Source organism: Curcuma longa, chromosome 1, assembly GCF_044706935.1.
Source record: "Curcuma longa cultivar G26 ecotype Majalengka, Jawa Barat chromosome 1, ITB_CL_G26_1.1, whole genome shotgun sequence".
NCBI lineage: Eukaryota > Viridiplantae > Streptophyta > Magnoliopsida > Zingiberales > Zingiberaceae > Curcuma > Curcuma longa.
In genome coordinates, this window is record NC_133861.1 from 8437512 (window position 1) to 8463599 (window position 26088).

The window sequence follows — 26088 nt, forward strand, 5'->3', positions numbered from 1 at the left end:
TTATCTTATATATATGTTTTTTTTATTTACTTGGATGATCGATAAAAAACTCTTATCATATCAAGATTATCAAAAGAAAAATACTAAATTCTTACCCACTTTATCCTTTTCCACGTGAAATCAACATGAAATTAGCATAGTTAAGTTAGTTACGACGGAATAGAATTGCTGAAGTGGACAAGGATCAAATCTCGACAAAGTCAAGGTACTTTCGTCGTGGTAAACTATAACTTCTCGATTTATCTCCTCATAGATAATTGTAGAGTCGACCATGTGAGACTGCTGGATGGCAGATTTTTTCTTTTTGTTGAAATATGAAAACGACGTGAAACTTATTATATACTGTGGTGAGATTTTTTTTATCACATCCTTCTTCTTTCAGACAAGGAACTAACTAAGCTTGTACTTTGTTAAAATTTTGTTTATAGGTTAAAATAATAGAGAAGGTAAGATTTATAGGAAACATAAATAATAAGATTATAGGTAAATTAAGCCTCTTTATAATTTTTGTTTTGTTTTTAAATAAATCTCTTTTTCTTATTGTGTGCCATATGTAGATGTTGGATTTATTATCATATCTAATATTTATGTCAATGTATTTAATTAAACTAATGCATGTTTACATATATTTTCATTATATTTCTGTTGCGATATACATGCTAGCTTAAGGTTTCTATTACATAATTATACTAGATTTAACATATCATATATACATACACAAAACATAACCTAATATATAAACAATTCCTTAGTAGACTTATTATATGTAGGATATGATTAGAGTTGTTGCATGCATCAATAGGGTTAGATGGACCCTATAGGCACGGACGGCAGGGCACATGACCAATAACATTTTTAATATCTAATTGAGATACCAGCAAGAGTTTGAATATTGACGAAGTCGAGTAATATTTTTTTTCATCGTGATCAATTACAATTTCTCGATTTACATCCTCATAATTACATCCATGGAAACGAAACAGAGGCCATTAAATATTAGAGTGGTAAAATTAAAAGCTCTTTCAATAATGCTGATATATTAATTAAACTCACACCCATCGTAAAAAATTATCCGAATGACTTATTTACTATATACTAAATGCTATTTTTCAATACACAAACTAATTACACTCGAATTTTCTCAAATAAAATACCAAAAAAAGAATGGTAGGATCGGAGCTCTTTTTTTTTAATTAAAATGGTATTTCAATTATATTATTATTTATATTCCATATCAAAATTATCCTCCATTAGAGAAGCGTCTCCCGCTTTCGATCGGTCACTTCGACGCCGGCAACGGCTCCGTCCTTCGACCTCCTGGCTCCTGCAACCGGCGGCTGTCCATCGAAGTTAATTAAGCTTGTTTCTTGGATTCTTTTTGCTCGTGTTCGCCGAAAGCAGAGTGGGTGGGGACACGGCCCCCCTCTCTTTGCCTAAGCGTGAAAGAGAGCACGCAGGTAACGTGACATGCTTCTCTTTTACTAGCACCTTTATTTACGCCTGATCGCTGGCTCCATTATAGCGTATTATTGAACATACACACAAATATACATTCCAATCGTTCAATATTGAAGGTTTAGTGAAGTCGATAATAACCGACCAAGGAGACCACGTATATATATATATTTAGATATGGAGCTAGATGGAAAATAAACGTGGTGGACGTTGACATGGGTAAACATTGGATGCTTGCACAGGAAGCGCGTGAAGAAGACAGATGCTTCGGGTCCGAATTAATTATGGATTTAACTCACGAGAGATAGAGAGACGGCGCGGGGATGTCGGGTGGGGCCACTTAGGTTCGTGCCCATGATTTTAGGATTTGGGTATCGTAGAGGAGAGGCCCGGAGGGAAAGGGAATTGAAAGAGAGAAAGAGAAAACTAATTATATTTTTTTGTCTGTGTACTTGGGTGAGTAAAGGGAGAGGGATGATTGATGTATCTCTAAATCCCCGTCTAAGTATATATATTTGGATGGATATAGGCATGCCAATCAAAGACACCTCCAAGCAGGAGGAAGGATAAATCAAAAGGCAGAATCTCTAGAAAGGCATTATAGTTCGGGAATATTCTCATATGAAAATATCATCGAAAAACATTCTTGGAAAGATATCGCAGCCAACTAACCTGCTCAAGTAAATAAGTTATGGTCGATCCACGTGAGTATTTTCTCATTTGGAAAAATACTCACTCGGATACATCTTTGGGAAGATCAATCGAGTCTATCACTCTATCTTTTCATGACTAATTGATTATATATGTAAGAGCATCTCCGTCCGAAAATGTTCTTAGTAAGTCAGTTCGGAATACGAGAACATCCTTACTCAATAATTATGTCTTTAATTCGGACTTGACCCTTCCACTTATTAAATCTAATCATTCTCTCTAATGAGTTTAATAAAAGTGACGTTGTCTTCAGTGGACGCAACAGAAGTTGTTCAAAAGGAAATTAATATCAGCCGATCGAGTGTACAAGGTCCCATGTGCAAGTAGAAAGGAGTTGATATCAGCGGATTAGGCACACACAATATCATATATGGTAAAAAGTCAACCTTAGACCCTTACCTAGACTCCTGACAGAAGATAGCGACATCCCTCCACCTTTGTCCACACTTGTGCAGAGAGTTGATCTAGTCAATTACTATTCTTCTTCTTGCTACAAGTCTTTCTTTAGAAGAAGACATCCTTTTTCTCAACTCTGTGCTTGAAGTGCTTCCTTTTTACTAAGTTGATCCGTTCAACTCTTCTTCTTTTAAGCTCTCTTCCTTTGAAGAGACAATAATTTTTCTTTCAATTAATGTACTATATATTGATCTTTTTTTTTTCAACAGGATGCTGACTTGACCGTTGGAGAAAGTCATGTAGGCTATGTCAATCTCTGCTAACCGTTGTTGATTTGCAAGTAGGAAAATCGAAAGATTTGTCAGATTCTTACAAGCAAGAGATTCATTCGGGTGTGCAGGATCAGAAGCTCTATCGAATTCAAATCTATAGGGAGAGTTACGGTTGTGTAGTTAGGGATACTTTTGGCGCTGATCCGTTCGGGTGAAGGACCTGCTGAGGTACAAGAGGACCAAAGTGGTTAGCTTGCATATTTCAGAGCAGATCATCAGAGTGCAGAGGAGCTCTATCAAATTTGAACCGGAAGCGGTGCGATTGAGCTGGGAGTGAGAAGGAGGTATCGACTTGCATGATTATATTGTTTTTGGATGACAACCTTTATCTTTAATTTCGTGTAGCTAGTTGCTGTCAATGAACGCATCTCTACATGCCAAATTCGAGCTGGACAGTGGAAGGTAGTTGCCACTTGCGAGCTCAATCATGATTCAAGACGTTGAGATCGAATTATTTGAAATTTAGAAGTGAGCACTTATTTTGTCTGCTAATAGAGATAAATTAACGTATTATTTGACAAGGCTCTCAATAGATATGGATGTTTAACAATGACTAATAGTTAATGGCTATGGATTGTTGTGGTACGATAAATAATAATGAAATCGCCATTTAAGAAAATGATAGTAGAAATAAATTATAACATTGCTTCACAGGAAGAAGCTTAACAAACTTTTGAAATAGCTAAAGTGAATTTACTCCAAATGACCAATTTACTGAACTATTTTTAGGGATAGAGAGATTTAATTATGTCATAGCCGACAAGCTCATGAACAAACCACGAGTTCACAGTCAGACAACAAATGAATCGAAATAGATCCAGCTGCTGCCCTCATCGAGTTTGTTGGGCTTGCAACAAGATGCTGGGCCGAATTAGATCCAGCTGCTGCCACGAACTGCAAACTCTGATACGTCCCATTGGTAAATATTCAAACTTTGTTGGGTACATTTACCTACATATCACGTGGGTCTCGTGATCATCTCTGCGGGCCAGAGCGGAGGCATTAACGTAATTTTATGGATCGAAGAACTGGTGGTTGTGAAGCGTGGCATGTCGAGATGGTGGCGTTATCGTCTTACGAGTCAACTGCGTCACTGTACTACATACAATCTCCAACAAGCAACGTAATACCAAAGTTGCCCTTTCGATTCACCAAAATTGACGACACGCCCCCTTTGTTTCGGGTTCTCTCGCTTGCTCGGCTGCTCAGAGTGTTCTCTACTTCCGCACTCGTCCTCGTCGCGCAAATCGGATCCGGAAATGGAGGGTAATCCTGAGCCCGTCGGGGTAGATCTCTGCCGCGGAGAGGCCAAGGGCGGTTCTCCGGCTGCCGAACTTCTTGCCGAGGGCTCTGGCGCCGGCAGCCATGACAACGATGACGGGACGCGGGAGGGGAGGGCTGGGAATATGGGGAAGCCGGATCGTGGAGTGTCTCAGCTTGCCGGAGCAATAGGAGCGAGGTACAAGTCGATGCCTCCGGCTCGGCTCCCGATCGCTCGTTCTCCGTGTCTTACGATCCCTCCCGGATTTAGTCCCTCCGCCCTGCTCGAATCCCCTGTTTTCCTTACCGACATGAAGGTGCGACGCTCTTAACAGTCTTTCACCCTCTTTTACTTTTCCATCTATTTTCCGCTTTATTGTCCGAATTTCGTGTCGTTTCGTTAGTGTAGATGATTGGAGGTTCCAATATCAGTATTTTGAGACTTTTGTTTGGCAAGAGGACGCATTTGCCTGTTAATGAGCTTGAAATAGTTTAAAACGAGGGCCTGAAAGACAAATTCACATTAATCATCGAAAAATTCTCCACTCATGAAACGACATAAGTGAAATGATAATATTTTGCCTTCTAAATTGGCTCCATCCAGTGACTCACTGTCAGCATTAACTGGTTCGGGTTGATTTATGAGATATAGGTGTTATTATCTTTTGTGACTTGCGAGACTGCTGTTTTTTTCCCCTCTCTGAAAGAATTTACGTAGAAGGCAACGTATTGTGGAATCGCCATTCTCAATTATTCTAAATTTATTCTTATTCTCACTTCATTCCATTCTGTCTTTTCACCTCTATGCCCGTGTATGACACATATAATCATGTCATAGTACTTGGTCTGCAGTTTAGCTTGATTACCATCTCTTACTGCTAATTACCTCCACATTGTGTCTTCCTGATAAAGTGGTTGCTTTAAAACCAAGGTTTTGTGGCTCCTTGTTTCTCCTTTGTTATATCATTTTCCCCTCTTTATGTAGAAAGCAATGTTTGGTGGAGCCACATTATCCATATTTCTAAATTGTTTCTTATTCTCACTCCATTACATGCTGTTTCTTCACCTTTATGATGGTGTATGACACACAATCATATCAAAGTACTTTGGTTCACAGTTGAGCTTGATTGGGAATATCTTACTGTCGAATACCTCCACATTGAACCTTCCTGATAGACTGGTGGCTTTAGAACCAATCTTTTGTGGCTTCTCGTTTCTACTTCCTAATATGATTTTTCCCCCTCTTTATGTTCGTGATACGGAACAAAAGCCAGAATGTGTGTACAATTCATGAAATTATAGTTGAGGTATCAATTGGAAAGCACTAATTGGGGCATTGTGTGTGCCTGTTAGAAATTATTTTACTCTTTAGGACGTGCTTTTCTGATGAATTCAAGAAGGAAGAAGATTTTTAAAAAGAAGAATTTGGCTGGAGAAGCCAGTAATACAGGTAAGCGCACCGAGAAGTTTCCAAATGGAATAAGATGAGTCTGTACTGTTATTGTTTCAGTACATTTTATTGGCTGGTTCTTTATGAATACAAATTTTTTGGTTGCTTTATATCGAATAGAAGAAAGTTTGTCCAGGCTAACATAAAAACAGATGTATGGGTGATCGTCACTTTCTTAATCTCAAAACTTCTTTTGGCCGGCTATAATTTTGAGGTGACCTTTCAATTTTATAAATATTGTTGAGATCTATTATATATGAGCTTTTAGATCGAGTGTGAAGAACTAGTTTGATAATAGCATGGCAACTTTTGTCTTCATGAATTGAATATAATTGCATGAATTTTAGTAGTTTCATTGGAAATCTTGAAATCCTGCAGAATTAAAGAGTTTATGGTTGCAATTACACAGGTTCTATCAAAAGAAACCACAGTTGGAAGTTGGAACGAACTACTTGTGGATTCATAAAACTTCTATCTTTTGCATTTCTCTATTAAATCATTTTTTTGGTTCAATAATATAAAATAGGTTAATTGGTTGTCTGTTTTTGGCATTCCTTTCTGCAGGCTGAACCTTCTCCAACTACTGGAACGCTCAATATGCCCTCTATTGTTGGTAAAACTGTTACTTCAGGCACGTCAGCTTCTCCTATAGGTATTTTGACTCTCAATACCGGCGATGAAGGGAATGCTGGAGATTCTGAGTTTAGACCCCATGCCAAAGCATCTTATAGCCCTGGCTTATCCTCTTTGCGGCCTTTGGTAATTTCCATTTGCTTTTGTGTGAGATAGATCTCTTAGATCTACATATGTACATTGAGATAGATGACTTTTGGTGATTATGTACACATCTATATTAATGTGTGATCTTAATGAAAAATTCTGACTATCAATGATATAATTCTCAATTTTTTTTCATAATTATCAAAGGCACTATGTTTGGGGATTAATATGTGCATGGTGTGTGTATAAACATATACGTTTATGTGTGTGAATACACATGCTATTTAAAATTGTAACAGTTGAAAAAGTAAGTCTGTGAAAATTTGAGGCATTAGTAAAAAGAAAAATACTAATGAGCTCTCCTTTTATTTAGTCAAATAATCATTTGCTAAAATTTTAATATAATTATCTCTTATTTAGAGATGTATGAACCAGAGCAATTGATCTTAATTGTTAAGGACTTTGTAAATGCTTCAACTTCTCATATTTATTAATTTCATGCTGACTATCAATGATATAATTCTCAATTTTTTTTCATAATTATCAAAGGTACTATGTTTGGGGATTAATATGTGCATGGTGTATATATAAACATATACATTTATGTGTGTGAATACACATGCTATTTAAAATTGTAATAGTTGAAAAAGTAAGTCTGTGAAAATTTGAGGCATTAGTAAAAAGAAAAAAATACTAATGAGCTCTCCTTTTCTTTAGTCAAATAATCATTTGCTAAAATTTTATTATAAATAATTAGCTCTTATTTAGAGATGTATGTGATAGAAATAGAGGAGTCATTAGTATGAACCAGAGCAATTGATCTTAATTGTTAAGGACTTTGTAAATGCTTCAACTTCTGATATTTATTAATTTCATGCTGATTGCTGGAATTTTGCCCTTTGTTTAGGGAATAAATCTTATTTCCTGCACCAACTAGTTTATTTTTATACAATTTTTTGGTCAGAGTACTGTGCAACTACTAGTCTCCCACAGGATGATCAGAACCTTACAAATTAGTTTGAAACTGTTTAATGTTCTTAAAATTAAGCTCCCATATCTGAATGGAAAATTTGTAGTTGAACTGGAAATACAAGCTTCAAAACTATAGGTTTTAAAACTAAGTAGAATGAAATTTGTATAAATACTATAAAAAAATCACCAAGATTTGTTTTGAGGACATAAATCTAAAAGAGTTTTAGATGTACAGGATCTATTATTCAGCAATAAAGAGAAATTACAAAGTTTTCATTCATATGTATGAGAAAGAGGTGATCGGCCTGGATTCACGGAAGTTTCCCACCGGCCACCAAGATAAATCGGGAAGCGCATATGGGTTCTGATGGACGGCTCAACTTCACAAGTTTTCCAAACTTCCCATGTCTAATGTGTCCTGGGTGAAATTTGAACCCTCGTTGCCTAGGAAGCCCGTCCCACCTCTTACCATTACACTATAGCCCCGGGGGCTACAAAGTTTTCATTCATGAGATTACTTTGAGTGGTTAAATTAAGAGGGAAATAAAGCCAATTGAAATGTGCTCCTTTACATAAATGAAAACTTATAATACTAAGAATGATTAACCATGTTTTTTAGGTTACCCTATGCAATGGTAAAAAAAAATAACACATACAAAATGTTAATATACTGATTGTGAGAATCTTGAGAACAATGCATGAGGTTACTAGAAGAAATAAACAAAATGTTGCTTTTAATGAGTAAGTAGAATCCATGAGGGCTTTTATTGGATGACAATATGGAAATCATTATCGTGTTGTCTCTTGTTTCCAAATTCATCCCCAATCCACGGACTCGGGATTCCCAATCATTTCAAAATGGAAGCTCTAGACCATAGTTGTGAATAAGGGTGCAAACGAACCGAATCGAGCCGAATAGTATGAAAATATTGATATTTGAGTTCGAGCTTGAAAAATATATGTGATATTTGAATTCGATTTGAAGCTCGAAAATACAAATAATTTTGGCCCGAGCTTGGTTTGAAATAAAATTTGAGCTCGAGTTCGGTTCATATTGTTCGAACCTTGATTCGAGCAGAATCAAGCTATAGTTTAAAATGATTTAAATTCAAGTTCGGTTTGAGTTATTCAGACCTTAATTTGACCATATTTAAATTAAAATTGTGTAAACATAATCAATGTTTGGTTCGAGTTCGATTTGAGTTCAACTCACGAGCGGCTCGTGAACAATCTAATAAAATATTATGGGTTTGAATTCAGCTCGAAAAAATTATCGAACATGTTCGAGTTTGGCTCGAATTTGATAATTTCGAATATGAATCAAATATTTTTCCAGCTGACTCGAAAAGCTCGCAAACAGCTCGATTCATTTGCACCCCTAGTCATGAAGTTTTGATACTAATTTGTCACTGGAAGATCTAGTTGAAAGAACCAGACTTCAAATGTTTTTGTATAGGCAGAATCAACAATGCTGAAAACTGAAAATGAAACATGGAAAAGGGATGAAAAACCCTTGTATAAACAAATATGGAATTGCTTGGATGGATACATGGCTGCAGGAATCTGCATGACACAAGAAGATGAACAACTCACAGCCCTATGCCTCCTAAAAAAGTATACTGGTAATTCTATCTACAACACAATGAGATAAAAAAGTTAAGATGGTTTACGAATGTTCATAGACTCCACTGTTAAGTGGTAAGAGTTGAAGTTATGAGTGAAAGAAGACGCAAAAACAAACTGAATGAGGTATTGTGAGTATTTCATACATATAGCTCAACGATGAGCTATATCCATTTGACTCTGAATAGTAGGGCTACACGGTTGTTGTAATTGTAAATTTGAAATTTCAATATGTGGTGGTTAAGGAAGCAATTAAAATTTTGGATTAGTAATGCAGATATAATGTGGAAGGAGAAATTATTTTAATTATTGAGAATTTCAGTGAAATGCTATTCATCATCATTACAGCTAATTTTAGTTTACCAGTAGTTTTGTTAAAAAAATAAAAGAAAAAAAATTAAAGTAGTTTGAAGAGGATGGGATTACCGAGCTTATACTGCCCTGCCCTCCCAATCACAACTTTAGTGAATTTATTAGTGAGAAAGTGAATATTACATCTACATTACTTAGCAGCCTTACATCTAAATTATATAATTTACCAATTTCTCTCATCCACAACTGGAATCATAATATGCTAGACATTTCCTTTGCTTCTGTTTCTTTGTTTAATTACTGTGAACCTAGACTTAATATGATAATTAATTAGTTTTACAATTTACTTGCAATGCCATTTATTCTGAAGGCCGTTAGCTTAATCCAATGAGTGCATGTGCCACCTATGCAGATTTCTAGTCAACCTCTAGGTGAGGCCAGAGTCCTCTCCAAAAAAGAATTGGTTTCAGCTCCAACTTCATCTGTTGAAGGATCCAAATTATCAGCTTTCCCTATAGCTGAAACAGATTTCAGTGAGGTAAAACGGACAAAATGTACAGAGCAAAGTGCAGAGATGTTACAGTCAGATAGCAATGAACCTATACTTGAAAAATCTGCAGAAGATGGTTATAACTGGAGAAAGTATGGGCAGAAACATGTTAAAGGTAGTGAATATCCTCGGAGCTATTACAAATGCACCCATCCTAATTGCCAGATGAAGAAACAGATAGAACGTTCCCATGATGGACAAATTACTGAAGTAATTTATAAAGGTAAACATGATCATCCTAGACCTCAAACTAATCGCCGTACATCAACTGCTACTATTATGTCCAACCAAGATGAAGGAAACTCCACTAACTTTTCTTCCTTGATGAGAGCTGAAGGTATTTTGTGAGTGAATCATATCTTATTTTGTCAAAACTCATAGTTTATTCCTTCACCTTGGAGCCTACAATTTGCAGACAAGTCAGAAAATGTGCCTTGCGACTTTGTGCAACCAATTGATCCTAACAATGATACTGAGATGTCTCCAGTCTTGATCAGTGAAATTGATGCTGCAAATGGCAGTGGGCAATCTAATAATTGCGATGAGATAGTTGGAGATGATGATCCTGAGTACAAGCGCAGGTTACCTCTTTAGTTGTTGATACCCAGTTGTATGAAATATTCATTTGACATTGCTATGACCATAAGCAGGAAAATGGAAATTGCTAATGCTGATGCTGCTTTAATTGGCAAAGTGAACCATGAACCACGTGTTGTAGTACAAACTATAAGTGAAGTTGATATCCTGGATGATGGATATCGATGGCGGAAGTATGGGCAGAAAGTAGTTAAAGGGAATCCTAATCCAAGGTAGTGTTGACTTTAGTAAACTTTGCTCCTTTCAAAGCTCAAACTATTGATTACTTCTATTTTGCCAGTGTCAGGATTTTTCTACCTGTTCATAATGAGATTCATTTATGATTTCCATGACTGTTATACTTTGCAAATTTTTTAAGAGAAAAGTTGCTTACCCAAGTATTATTATTCCTCAGAACGTTTTGTTATGTTATCTATTCTTTTAGCTTTTTTTTTTTTTTATAGGCTACTAATGATAAAGAAAGATATTTGAGGAAGACCATGGTTGTAATCAAAGTTTAGATGGCTCCACAGTTATATATGGACTTATTATTAGTTTGGTTGTCTTCATAGATGCATAGGAGACACTACATATATGTTTTATATGTTACCACTGGATGGTCACTAAACTGATGCACCGGTATATAATATGCCAGTATGACTGTTTGATAAGGTTAGTCCATCATGTCACTACCTTTTCCCTATAAGTTCTTATTTCTAATTCAGTTAATAGATATTAACTTGCTGCCTTGCAAGAAAAATTCATGAAGGCTTTTGTTTTGTTTATTCCTTTTGACTAAGTTACTCGTGTTGAATTCGATCGCCACTGTTCTCCTCCTTGGCAAGGTGATATTTTTTGTTTAAAAAATTGTGTAAATACTTTGTCTTGGGCACTGGAAGTTTGGGACTGTCTACCTTCTGCTTCCATGTGAAAAAAGTGCTCATATATGTCTTCTGAAAATTATCTTTGCTAAACTTCTGCATATAGGAGATGGACTTTATACACTAAATGCTAACAGAGAGAAAGAATGATTTGTTAGATAATCTGTAAATTATACACAACATCAATAGGAATATACCAGAGATAAATGACTAAATGTATATTTTACATATAAAAAAATAAAAACTGAATAAGAGTTTCAATAATACAACAATTGTACTTAAAATCAAATTACATTATAGAACCAACTCTTATTTGAACCACATGATCCTTAAAAACTTTTGCATGCATGCCTTTAGTTAAGAGATTAACTATCATGAATTGTTGTTCAATGACCATGTTTTTTCCTTAACACGTTCTCTTATGGCTAGCTATGTTGATATGTTTATTTTGACTACCACTGTTATTATTTTTAGCCATAAATACAATAACTTAATTATCGCAAAACATTCTTAATGGCATAGAAATAGAATCCACAATTCTAAACTTAAACATAAAATTCTTTAACTACACACCATGAGAAGTAGCTTCAAAATAAGAGATGAACTTGGCCTCCATAATGGAAGTATCAAATATTGTTTGCTTTCCACTCTTTCTAGATATGGCCCCATCAACAAACATAAATACGTAACTAGATGATGATTTCTGTGAATCAATACATCTGGCAAAGTCTAAATCTGAATATCCAATCATTTCCAATGTAGTAGTTCATTTATACATAAGCATGTAAGTTTTAGTTCATTGGAGGAATCTCATTACTTTCTTTACCTCCCTCTAATAGTCAATAATTACTTCGATATCTTCTCAACATTTCCATAGCAAATGCAGTTTTAGCTCTTGTTCAGATTTAAGCATACATAAAGCTTCCAATGGCTGAAGGATATTGAATGTTTTCCAGTTGTTCTCTTTTGAGTTCGTTCTTTGTGTATTGATCTAAATTGAATTTGTCACCCTTTACAATAGGTGTTATACTTAGTAAAATAATTATTCATCCGAAATCTCTCTAAAATTTTATTGATATAAGTCTTTTGTGACAAACGCAAAATAAATTTAGATTTATCCCTATGGATCTTTATGCCTATAACATAAAATGCCTCATTCATATCCTTTACATCAAAATTCTTAGAGAGAAATTATTTCACCTTTTATACCAATCTTTGATCATCGATTGCAAGTAAAATATCATCCGCATATAACACAAGGAAATATATGCTCCAACTAATCTTCTAATATATACATTAATCCATAATATTATCTAAAAAACTAAATGAAGAAATGACATCATGGAATTTTAGATACCGCTGTCGAGAAGCTTGTTTCAGTCCGCATATAGATTTATTTATTTCGCAAACTAAATGCTCACCATTACTAGAGGAGAATCCTTTTGGTTGTTGTTTCATATAAACCATCTCCTCTACATCACCGTTTACAAATTCTATTTTCACATCATTTTGATATAATTTCAAATTTGGACAAATGAATGCCATAATCACACGAATGAATTTTTTTCAATATAAGAGAAAAGATCTCTCTATAATCAATTCCCTCCTTTCAACTCAATCCTTTAGCAACAAATTTAGTTTTATCTCTCAATGTTGCTTGATGAGTCCTTCTTTGTCTTAAAGATCCACCTACATCCAATGGCTTTTACACTATTGAGCTACTCAACAAGATCCTACACTCCATTAGATTCTATAGAATTCATATTCTCTTTCATGACATAATACTGTAAGTCACACTCCTTGTAACTCATGGCTTGTAAAGATGTTTCAGTATCATTTTGAGCTTCAATATTATAATCAAACAATTATAGATACATATTAGTCATTAGGAATCACTGATCTATTCATTCTATAGTAGATTTTTCAATATTGAATCAATATTTTCTTGTAAAATAAGATCATGTTGTTCAACTAGTATTTGTTAAACCTCAAGAACTATTGCGTTATGATTCACTACTTGTGAAATTTCAATAGTTGGTTATTCAACATGCTTTTCAACTCTAGGCATCTTATGTATCACAATATTCATCAGTTGATATAGGAGATGAAGCATTTGAATGATCTCTCGGGACCATTTCCACTAATCAAAGCTATTTCAAGAAACTTTGCATTTTGAGTCCACAAACCTCATGATATGAGATGGATAATAAAATTTGTATCCTTTATCCCTACTTTTCGGCATATCCAATGAAATACCCACTAATAGTCCTTGTGTCTAAGTTCTTTTCTTGTGGATTATAAGCTTACTTCAAACAAATATCTCCAAAAGCATATATGCCACAAGCTAATTTTCAACCTTTCTATAACTCAAATGGTGTTATTGATGCAACTTTGATTGGAACTCGATTCAATATATATTGTTGTTTTAAGTGCTTTAGTCTACAATGACTTAAAAAGTTTGGAGCTACTAAGCATGCTTTGCATCATGTCTAATAATATTCGATTTCTTCTTTCTACTACACTATTCTGGTATGGAGAATCAGAAGAAGTGTTGCACAACAATTCATTACCCTTCAAGAAAACTAGCAAAAGGATTGCCCATCTTCAGTGCATTTATCATAACACTCAACACCTCTATATAACTTCACAATCTTAATTTGCTTACCACAGTGTTTCTTTACTTCAACCTTAAATACTTTAGAGGCATCTAATGCTTCACTCTTATTATGCAGCCAGTATGGATACATACATCGTGAATGATCAATTTTTTTTACAATGTAAATCTATTTTTCGACTACAAATATCTGTATGTATGTATCTATGTATGATTTCTAATATTTTGAGCTGTACTTGACAGTCGATACCTTTCTTTAATATGTTGGTCTGCTTTACTTTTATGCAGTCTACAAACATCAAAATTAATAAAATCCAAAATACCGAGTACTCTATCATTTACTAATCTTTTAATTTTTTGTATGGAGATATGTCCCAATCTCTGATGTCATGTCATAACATAGAAAGAAGCTTCATTCATAATATTATATCATTTAAGACCCATATTATTATGAATATACATTGCAGTATGTGAAGGGAAGTCTTGGTGTAATGGTAAAATTGCTGCCGTGTGACCTAGATGTCATGAGTTCGAGTCTTAGAAATAGCCTCTTGCAATCCTTCCTTGAGACCTTGCTTTGACGGGAGTTTAATGGACCGGGTTGTCCTTTTTTATATACATTGCAGTATGTGTGTCATCATTTTGTAACTGAATTCTAAAATGATTGTCTAAAAAGATTGTCTGACAATACATCATTACCAAGTTCAAATTTATAGAACAAACTAAAGCTACTATCTGGAAAATTTAAAAGAGTATCTAGCCAACAATACAATGCTTTATATACAAAAATCAAATTTAAATTTATAACATAAAAGGCATTTTCCAAATGCAATACAAAGTGACTAAAAGTTAATGTGTATGGTCTATTGCTTCCACACGTGAACACATCTTTCAGATTAGATATAATGCTTACTTCCCATTGCCTTCTTTAGGTTTACAAAATTTTGTCGAGAATTTGTAATATGGATTGTAAAACCAGAATCAATATAGAATGTATTATGACTAGTATCAACCATATTAGATTCATAACAAACAAACTAAGTGAGATTATCTTTCTCAAGCCAATTTTGAAATTTTTGACAATGCTTTTTGATCTTTCGTTTTTTTTAAAAAAAATTGATTCTTTCATAATTGAAGACTTTATAGGCACATGCACGGTGTCTTTTCCTTTATATTTAACTTAAATTTTATTCTTTCCTAGAGTTTCTGATGTAATTATCTCTTACTTCCATGGTCAATATTACCCTCCAAACACATATGGTCATAAGTTTATTAATTGACCATTTATCTCTATGTGTGTCATAGGAGATTTTAAAGGGTCCATACTGATATGAGAGCATTTTAAATGTAATGCACAAGGAAAAAGTTTGACATCTCAACCTTGATTTTTTTTTTTCTTTTAATTGAGCTTCAATATCCCTCATTTGTGTAATGTGCTAACTCACACCTTATACCATAATATGCTTATGCAGACCGTGGACACTAATAAGTTTAATGGATGAGAATTTCATGATTAGTGTATTGGTCAATACTTTGTCTGAAGACTCAAATTGTTCATCAATAGTTTGCAACAAAACTCCAACACTGTCATGCTAATTAACTAAACCACAAATACCAGTATAGATCTTAGTCTTTATGTGGCAAAAGGTCATATGCTAACCTTGGGCGTTTCACACGGCCGGTTCCACAACCATCTGTAGAGAGGTAAATCAGAGGTGGACTTTGTCATGATGCAGTGGCCCATACATGGGGGTGGTCAAGAACCCATCAAGTATTTCATCGTTGAGAATTGACCCTAAGACCTCATGCGGCAAACTCCCTAGATCTTAGTCTTTATAATCTTTATGAACGTCGCACTGAGGTAAATTGATCGCTCCCATTTTTCATAAAGATTAATCTTATAAAATATGTTGATATCAGTAATAGTAGGTGGTTTATATTTTTCCTTATAGCATAATCAATATCCAAATCACCCTAAATGAAGGGGAATCCTCTCCCTCCAAACTTGACAATAATGACCCTCCAACTCAGAAATGTCACATTTGAAATCAAAGTAATTAAGAGGTCATATAACTCTATAAAATAAATATACATGCTTACTATCCAAATTTGAGGCTATTATCCAAAAGACCAATGTAAAACATACAATATGAACCAAATGAAATAAAAAGTATTTAATTTTTAATTCAGGTAGATTTATTAAATTTAATGATAAAACTGTCAAATTATATTATATTTCTTAATTTTCTTTTGGTAAATTAAGAAAAATAATTTGATATTTCATTCTAATTAATCATATAAATGCTATAAAAATTCTTATGGGATAAATTTTATGGTATTACATATGATCAATTATAAATTAATGTGTTTATTCTATATGTGATCCCAATATTTTTTATATAATTTTACATAGTTAAAGATGTTGTGGCTACTCTTTAACCATGAAAATAATATGCATCACAAGACATTAAATTAGTTTACGAAAATTATGGAAATTATAAATTAACACAAAATCAATAGCAACATAATTTTACTGGACTAATTAATCAATTTCTTATTATTTAAGCCATCAAAAAATAACATCATTTTTTTAGAAAAAATTTGAAGTCTGCAAATCACAATTTTAGTCAACAGATATTTACTACAAATGATTGATATCTCCATTTTTATATTTCAAATTATATATATTCTTCAAATCTAAATGAGTTTCTTAAGTATCTTTATTCAAGATAAATTTTGAAGAAACGTTTAATCTAACTACTGTATGATTTCTTACAAAAATTTATAAATACAAATCCAACCAAAACATATCAAGGCAGGGGCTAAGAATAACTCTAATACCAAATGTTAGGCAATCTATAAATGATACACAATATTAATTGAAATATACCTCCAACCATTGATTTCTTTGCTTTTGCTCTAGAAAATCGAAGATATATTTGTGGATTTTCTACACCTTAACAAATCAAAATCTGATAGTGATAGTGTATTATTCTAGAAGAATTATTAGGCATAGGGACCTAAAAACACCACATCCCTTTATATACACCTTCCCATTTCCATTAACGGTGTAATTGATATGGGAGGATACAAGTGGTTTATTAGGGGATTAATTGACTTGGTGTAGTTAATTGGTCATATTCTGAGATGATTTTAGATTTAATTCTGAGAATTAATTTTCAGAGCCGTCTGTTAATTGGCCATATTCTAAAACAGTTTTAGGATTAATTTGCAAAATCCTTCATGATTTGCAAAAAGAGTTTAGAGGTATAACATCGTCATTAATCAATGTGTTTAACATCATATGTGACTTCTGTAGTAAATCCATTATTATAAATTAGCGGGTACTATTTTTATTCAAAAATGTGTCTGGAGGTTAGAGTTTCAATCATTAGTATGTTGTTTTTATGCATCATATTGTGACATCAAAAAATTGGTATGAGTAAATTCTAACAAATATTATAAAAATATCACGATCAGACATTATTGTAGTGGTGCTAACAAATTTTCTAGGAATTCATTGACTGGTTCCATTTTGTGTTTAGAAAAGAAGAATAAGATAGGGAGGCATATATTTCTTGTATATTAGGTCTGTAATGCAACCAATTATATAGAATTTACAATGATTCTAATGTAGGTATGATTCCTCTGCTCCTTAGAAGGTAAGAAATACTAACAAATTGTAATCAAATCCCCAATCAAGGGATTCTATAGCTGCCCATAGTCGTATACAATCTCACCTTCCCCTCAAATTGATGGTGCATCATCCTCAGTTTCTGCATGAAAAAATCATGTTGTGGCTTAGTGTGCCTACCTGGTGAAAAATTCTCCAAAGCTACCTCCTTAGAATGGTACATGATGAAGAGAATTTATTCTTTCAAATAGCTCTGAAACAAATTTATAGTTTACTTATATTATATGTACTTTGTTTTTCTTGAAAAACTAGATTACTGACATTTTTTTATTGCACTTTCACTATCACAAAATATAAATGCTGTATTTGAGAAAGAAACCCCAAATTCTGCCAATAACCATAGCAGTAAAACAATTTCACTGCATGTGGATAACATGGCACAATGATCTACTTAAGTTGAAGATTTGGAGATAATATATATGTTTATTCGATTTATAAGATAAGAATTAATCTCACAAGAAAATGCAATAATCCTTTCTAGAACAATGAATGTCTTTGCATCCAGTGGAATCAACATCACTGAGGCCTCTCAACTCAGGCATAGTCAAATTGATCTCAAGAAGATGCGATAATCCTTAGTAGAATGATGAATGTCTTTGCATCCAACACAATCAACATCATATAAACCTCTCAACTCTAGCATAGTCTTTTAAGTGTCCCATGGTTAAAGTGAAGACTGAAGATACCGAATAATGTGATACTGTGTCGCGTAATGCAAAAAAGTTGACAACTTGATATCCTTGAGCCATATCTAGATGAGTGACCTTGAGATATACTAAACTTCTCACTATATGACAATGTATATTGTGATCATAAATATAATAAGGTTCCTACAGTGTGATGTATTGATATTTAACATCAGAGTGTTAACAAACTTATCATTTAGGAGATCTGCTGGAGAAATGAGCTATTGTATATTCTGTTTATGAGAGCAAGTACCCATTAAAATTTCTGGATATGTGCCAAGAAAATATGCAACCTAAGATTTTCATTTGGAAGGACTGTTGGTGAGTTTGCGTAGATGAATTTCCTTCTACATTGCTTTTGAATCATTGCTTATATGAAAACTTGGATTTTTCAAATTTTTGTGTAAGACATAAATCCAAAAATATATTAGCCAATCATTAATAAATAGCACATAGTATAATTTACTAATCGAAGAGCCTAGAGAAGGTTGGCCCCACACATCAATATAGATAAGTTCAAATGCAGATATAGTACCTTTCTCACTTCTAGTGAAAGGCAAGGTATGAAATTTTGTAAATGCATAATTTTTCGTAGGTACTATCAATATGAGTTTTTGAATCAAGTTGCATAGTAATCAAAGAAAATAATGAGTTCAAAGTTCTAGCAGTTAGATGGCCAAGGCGATAAATCCCAAAACCTGCATAATCTATTTTAAGATTTTATTCAGTAGTTGTACAATAAATGAGAGAGTAGCATTTCTCCCAAGTCCAAGTTGTCCAACAAGGAGTTCCTCTATCTTATAGTCTCTCCAGTTGCCTTTTGGTCCATAGTTCTTTGTATAAGATAATCAAAAGAGAAAAACAAGATGATATAATTTTGTTTTAAAAGTTGATTGTTAGAAATCAAGTGAGCTGAAAATTCTGGAACACACATCATTTTTAAGAGGATTACTGGTGAGTTTGGAAGTGTTACTATGTAATAAATTAACTTGAGTTATAGGAAGAGTTTGTCCATTAACGAAGTAAATATTCACCTTTGTTATAGGGTATAAAAGACTCCAAGATTTTTAAGTTTTGTTACATGATGAGTAGAACCTGTATGTATTATTAAAACATTTGTGGGATTTGTCTTATTAAGAAACGAAGTAGGAAGAGCTTGGATGACTTGTTGGATTAGTTTTTGTGAGATAATAGTCAGTAAAGTAGAACTTGAATCATCAGGTGCATATTGAGTAGAGAAGTGCTCGACGTATGTGAAGGATTAAGTCTCCATTTGGTGGACTAATACGTGAATTAACACACACAACAATTGTCATTAAGATTGAACCCCATGAAGTGATCTATGAATTGCATGTGTAGATCCGTTAACCCGATTCATTAACATCAATGGGTTGTTAACGGGTTATGGACTTTAAGTGGATGGTCCCTGCGGGATGGGCCAAGGTATATAAGAAAGAAGTCAAAATCCATTTGGACATCTTGAGGATTTGGTTGACTCTTCTTCTTCCTCCTCTCTTCCTCATTGAGAAGGACTCTGGTTATTGCCCAAATCCTGCAGAAGATCATTCCGCTGCATTCGCAGGAGCATCTTGGCAACAAGTAAGAAACAATGGCTCTAGTGTTGGATTTAGGTCAACCCTTCGCTTGCCATTGCATTCGATTTTCAATTGTAGCCTAGTAGATGATGATAACTAGATCCTGTGATGCATCCTTTAGTTTGTTTTTGATGTGTCGCAAGTGCTTTCAATATATTGTTGGAACTTCTATAGGCAGGTGTCTTCTCTTCAATCAAATGTTGTTTTCTTCTTAATACTTGCATAATTTTGAAATTTTCTTGGATTACGTGAAATTTGTCTTTGAAAAATTTCTTAATCCATTATGTTCTTTGTAGTTTTTCTCTGCCATGCTGGTAGATGATCTACTATTTAAAACCCAATTTCCTTTTGCAGGAGCTACTACAAGTGCACAAATTCTGGTTGCCCTGTCAGGAAACATGTTGAGAGGGCATCACATGATCCAAAGGCAGTAATCACAACATACGAAGGAAAGCACAATCATGATGTACCTGCTGCAAGGACAACTGGTCATGAGTCATCCGTATCAACTGTCACAAATGATGAAACTTCTGCAGGTGCCCACAGCAGGCCAGCAGCTCTGCCCATGCCTGGCATGATAAGGAACTGCAGTACAAGAACCTTCTCCCACCCATTCAACCAACTTGACAGTTCTAGGATCAGCCTTGATCTTGGTGTGGGCATCATTCCATATGCAAACAACATCACAAATGAAAAGCATCCGAATCACGCACAATTTGTTGATTGTAATAGGTGGGTGGTGCAAGCTACCCCGTCATCTGCACCCGCTTTAAATGGAAATTCACAACCCAGAATCTATGAGTCTGGAGACGGGAGTGACGGTTTTACAATTAAGACGACTTCTATAAATCCTTCAAGTATGTATTATGCAACTGCTGGGAACTTGGTCATGGGTCCATGATGACTACATCAAATCATGTCAGCAACGGTCCAAGAAGAAAAAAAATGAAAATTAAATGTTTTGGTGAACCAGTTCCACTGTAATTTATTTTTCTTCTTGTCAACCAAAAACTTATCCTATATATGTAACTCTCTTTCATGCAGTAGTAGAATTTCTGCTGTTTCCACTTTTCAGGTCCTGTAAGCCATGTTCTGATGTATAATTCATTTTCCCCAAGACTGCTTGAGCGGAGTAGCCATGTGCTTCATAACTAGTAAGATGTGAAATAGGTAAGAGTTTCCTTTCTCCTTCGAGAACATACTATTGCCACTCAGCAAAGTAAATCTAAGTAGATGTTTTCAGCTCCCACTGCTGCTATGTATGGATTTGTGCTTCCTTGTATGTTTTGCTAATCTAAAAGATCTGTTTCTCTACTTTATAAAACTTAGCATCCGCTAGTTAACATTCTGTGTCTCCAGTGCACCTTGATACAGCAGCTTTGCAGAACTGTAGACCACAGTGAATATGATGTGTTTGTTTGTTTGCTTCTGAAATATGATTGCTGAAGGTTATTCTTCAAGCTGTTAGGGTAGATTTCTTTACCTTCAGGTCTTATTCTTAGAAAGAAAGTTTTAACTTTTTTTTGTTAAAAATAATATATAAAAATAAAAAATATATTTAAAGTGAATATATATATATGTTAAAAATAATCAGATTTAAGTTCTATTTTATTTGAAAAAGAGTTTTTTAAAAATAGAAACAATATAGAAAAAAATTAATGACTTTTTTCCTTTTAATTGTTTTATCAAAGAAAATCTATAATTAAAAAATATTCTATCACTTTATTTAATGTATTATATCTCTAAAAAAATATTATTTTCTCTTTTTCTTATCTGTCAATCCAACCTTTATTATGCGCGATGCTCTCGTGGCCATATATGAATTTAGATGTTTTCAATTTAAAACGTATAATTAAACCGAATCGAAATCAGAAATCAATTGCAAAACAAGTTAGAAGTTTCTTACTCTTCTGTAAAAAGGTGGATCCACCACCTTAGCGGCCCCACACGGTCAGTCTCACGATCATCTGTGAGGAGATAAATCGAGAAACTGCAGTTGGTCACGACGCAAGAGGGTATTGTCTGACTTCGTTAGAAGAATTCGAACCCTTGCCCTCTTCTCAAATTCTTCTAAATCGTAACCAACTCATGGCCTCGGGGCAGAAGTTTCTTACTCAAATTCTTCTAAATGGAAGTAGATCAACACTTTCTGGTAAATAATAAGGCAGGTTCATCAGGTTTCGAGTGCCTCTTGTCATGATCAAACGGACTTTGAATGCATTTTGTACATCAAGGTCTAAACTAATTCGAGACTTGGACTTCACTGCCGTCCAATTAGACCTTTCATCGTCAATGCATTTCAACATGGTGTAGATTTTTTGCACCAAAGAAACATCAAATCCTGACTTTTTTGCACCATATCCGACCAACTTGCTGACCAACACTCTGAAGAAAAGGAATTGATATTTTTCAGACTGTCCTATATTTTTGACCTCAGTCCGGAGGCCTCATGTTCAATAGGCTCCCACATATTTATTGCAGTGGGCGAATGATTTGGTTCTCTTTTTTGCCTTTTCAAAGACAAAAGGGCCCAAACTGATTTAGGAAATACACATCATCTCATACAATTCTATAATTCTTTTCAACCATTAAAACTAGTCCTAATTCTATTAAAATACAGTAAGCAAACATCAAGAGTAGAAAAATTCTACACTCTTATGACCAGACTACTGATACTACATCTTATGACCAGCTTACAAGCAGTTTCACAACTGAAGTAAAGGAAAATTCTACAATCTAGTAACAGCAAAGATGTTTACAGTCTATTGTGTCACAGGCAAAAACTAGCTTGACAGATCTTTAAGTTCATCTCCAGGCACATGAAACAATCAGAGTCCTATTCTTCCATCCAAGATAAAGTACACCATCTCGCTCTTCAAGCCAATAGTGTTCTGAGTAATTTTCTAACAGCGTCTTGATGGTTGCATTAACCGTAGGACTAAGGGGGCATGGTCTGAATCCTGCCATCATAAACCGAGATCTCCATTTCCCATAGAGCTCATGTCTCTCCACTCGTTCCTCCCCTTCACAAGCAATTATGTTAACTATGTCCCTTGCAATGCAATGCTGCTCTACATTGATTCTCTCCTTGCTGTCTCTTGCAATGGTAATGTCTACTGATTCAAACATGGCAGTATAATAGTCCAGGGCCTCGAGAAATCTAGGAAAAAAAGGAGCTGTGTTTGTGTTGAATTCTTGTTCGACAAGTGTGACAATCTTTGGAGAGAAGCTCTTGACCATCCTGATAAGCCTGTCCCGGTGATTACTTGTGCTCACACTCTCATCCGGCATGTGATGCAGCTGAAAAGGAAAGTTCACAGCCACTGACTCCCCAGGTCGTATGATGATAACGTCAGCTTCCACATCACAGCCTGAAATAGCAGCGCCATGGAATTCAAAAGGCACTTTGCAAGACTCAGCAAGGCGAGACAACCTCTGACCCACTAAATTTAAACCACCACCTCGTGCATAAGCAGAGTTGGAATCATCAACTCCAGTGATTCTAACATGTGGTGGACCACCAGGTCGTGCTGCAAGGGCTTGAATGAGTGTTACCCACTGGCTTCCCTGGGCAATCTGGAAATCAATAATATGAATCATGTGTTCATCCTTTACAGCCTCAGCAATCGCCCCATTTGCAGACAGGTAACCAAATTTGAAGTACGGACAGACCTCGTAAAGAAGGTGCATGTAAGAGAGGAGATCTGAACCAGTGGGTTCTTTACACTTCAAAGATTTATAAATGGAACTCCCTGAGGAAGCCAATCTAGCAATTAGGCCTTCAAGCAAGTATGCTCCCAATCGTTGCTGTGGTTCCCCTGAAACTGAAACCATCTGTTTTAACTCTGAAATTAGCCATTCAACAGCAATCAGATCATTCTCTGCAACAGCTCTAGCACAGGCTATCAGAAGTTGTTTCAGGTCTCCTCTAGGAATTCCCATCGCTTGTTTCCATTTCTCTGGTTCCAGGGACAGATGGCCTGGGTACATGTTCTCAAAGGTCTCAACCATATCTGAATTAGGCCCCAGCATAGCATCCTCTATCTCCTTCAACCTGCTTCTGAGATCATTTGGGTCTTCAGTAATACATGAAGCACTAATTGGAGATCCATAGATATTATCAAATTGGGAATCTTGCAGGGATAAAGGGCTCCCACTGCTTGGTGTGCAATTGAAGGAAGATGGAGAGTGGTGAATAATGTAATTAGTGTTTGCTAAGGAGGACTCCAGAGTACAGAACTGAACATGATTGATCTGAGATTGAATGTTTTTTGACTGGTGCTTATCTTCAGAAGAGAAAGAATGCACAGATTGGTGATCTTCATCAAATCTGGAAGGCATGGTGTTCTGATACAGAGACTTCTGGTGTTTTTCAAAGTCTGCATACTTCACAGATGCTTGCATCTTGGAAACCACTATATAGGTTGATCTAACAAATCAAACTAAGACTACCTGAAAGATCATCCAAGTGAAGACCCCTTTGAATTTGCTTTACTAGTTAGGTTATGAGGATAATTTATCTGAAAAAAGATATATTGATAGCGATGAGCACCAACATGTTCTTCTTTGTTCTTTAGCAACTGAAGCGGCCATAAAACTAAAAGATATTTAATTGTGATTATTTCTATGATTACATGAAATGTAGCATCAAAGACACAGCAGAAATTAAGAGTTCAAGCAAACATCATTTAACTAAAAAGAATTAGCACCACTTACACAGGAAGAAACAGGAGAGATCCATAAAATGATCGACTAGCATCACAAAAACATCCAACAACTTCTAAAGGCAATGTTTTGTTTTTTTTCCTAGTTCGATAAATTAGTTCTATTTTTTTTTCCTCTTTTGCTGTCCCAACATTTTTTTTACAAATGAAAAACAATTATAACATGCAAATCATGGTAGCATCTAAATTTTTTACAATTAGAACTAGTCTAAATCTATCACAATCAGAACTAGTAAGATAAAGTGAAGCTTTACAATTATAATAAAATTTGTTTACCAATAAGTAAATTTTCCCTTTGTTCCAAAAACAAAGGATTGAACTTGTTATAGAAAATGTCTATAGTATACTACAGTTCTCTTAGTCCAGTAACCATAGCAAGTTTTAACTAACTAATACAGAAGTTAGTTACCATTTCTCTCAGATGATTAATTCTACCTGAGGATAAGATACAAAGAAGCTAAAAGAAAGATCTGTATATTCAAGATCAAAACCAACAACTCCCTTGTATTGTTAACCAAGACAGACAACTAGAAAATGTAACAAAATAAAGTAGTAAAAAACGAACTTCGGAACAGACATCTAACCATGATAAGAAAGAAAGAAACTCAAAACCTCAATATATATATTTTTTTCAAAAATGAAAACTTCCCATCATCAAAAGAGACCGCGACACAAAGGGTAGAAAAAAAACCCTGCGTTATTTAGAGGCAACGCAACTCCACCCATTAGGGATTTCAAAATCAACACCATATAACGTAGAAATCCCATGTAAACCTCAACTCACCCCTTCCTACGGATTCCCAGACACAAGAACCCAAAAATCGTCTTTTTATGAAAGAAAAAAGAAAACAAAAAGACGATAAATCACATAAATTAAAAAAAAAAAAAAAAAAAAGAGCCAACAACAACATCCCAGATCCCGCAGAGACGGATGACTCAAATACTCAACGAATCATGAATGTAAACTTAAAATCAACCCCCAAGAGGAAGTGGTAGATTAGGCGTCAGCATACCTCGGTAGGATTTGAGATTCCAATTGAATATATCCAAGAAAGGATTCAAAGAAGCAGAGGGAGGAGAGAGAGAGAGAGAGAGAGAGAGGAGAAGATTGCGCCAATCTCCAATTCGCTGTGGTCTCAGAGAACAAGCAGAAGAAATGCTGGGAATTAATTATAAATAAATAATAAGAGAATGCAGTTGCCACCGTGGAAGCATACAATTACGATTTTGCCACTGCAATACCTTGACTTGTTTGGAGTTTCAGGTAAGGCAGCGCGGATGCTACAATAAATAAACACATGCACGTGTTGAATGGTCGAGGATTTGTGTCTTATTTTTAAAAAATATCAAATGTATTTCAACAAAGAATCAATTAATTATAATCATTTTTCTAGATATCATAAAAATATTTGGGGTGGATGTTCAATCGATCGGCGCCATGTCCAATTTGGTCCGACCAAATTTCTTAATATAATTATTGTAAAATTTTAATAAAAGGGTAGAATATAATAATACATCAGAAATGAAGTGACCCACC

At 34.7% G+C, this 26088-nt stretch overlaps 2 protein-coding genes across 4 annotated transcripts; one reads left to right on the forward strand and one right to left on the reverse strand.

Annotated features, from left to right (window-relative positions):
- Positions 1–4088: 4088 nt before the first annotated feature.
- Positions 4089–20901, forward strand: LOC141847596 (WRKY transcription factor SUSIBA2-like). The gene is made up of 6 exons (XM_074735655.1): positions 4089–4471; positions 6169–6363; positions 9644–10118; positions 10197–10362; positions 10432–10590; positions 20182–20901. Exons 1-6 carry the CDS (start codon positions 4154–4156, stop codon positions 20726–20728), a joined length of 1860 nt encoding a protein of 619 aa, XP_074591756.1. The 5' UTR covers positions 4089–4153; the 3' UTR covers positions 20729–20901.
- A 1501-nt stretch (positions 20902–22402) lies between these two features.
- Positions 22403–25669, reverse strand: LOC141834775 (scarecrow-like protein 21). Of its 3 annotated transcripts, XM_074722155.1 has the most exons (3): positions 25565–25669; positions 24280–24347; positions 22403–24213 (listed from the first exon to the last, which is right to left on the reverse strand). In XM_074722155.1, the coding sequence occupies exons 2-3, from the start codon at positions 24289–24291 to the stop codon at positions 22633–22635; spliced, it is 1593 nt and encodes a 530-aa protein (XP_074578256.1). In that variant the 5' UTR covers positions 24292–24347; positions 25565–25669; the 3' UTR covers positions 22403–22632. The 3 variants fall into 3 exon arrangements, with proteins under 3 accessions (XP_074578256.1, XP_074578248.1, XP_074578241.1); XM_074722147.1 differs by lacking the exon at positions 24280–24347 and having other exon boundaries at positions 22403–24279; positions 25565–25668; XM_074722140.1 differs by having other exon boundaries at positions 22403–24347; positions 25565–25668.
- Positions 25670–26088: the final 419 nt, after the last annotated feature.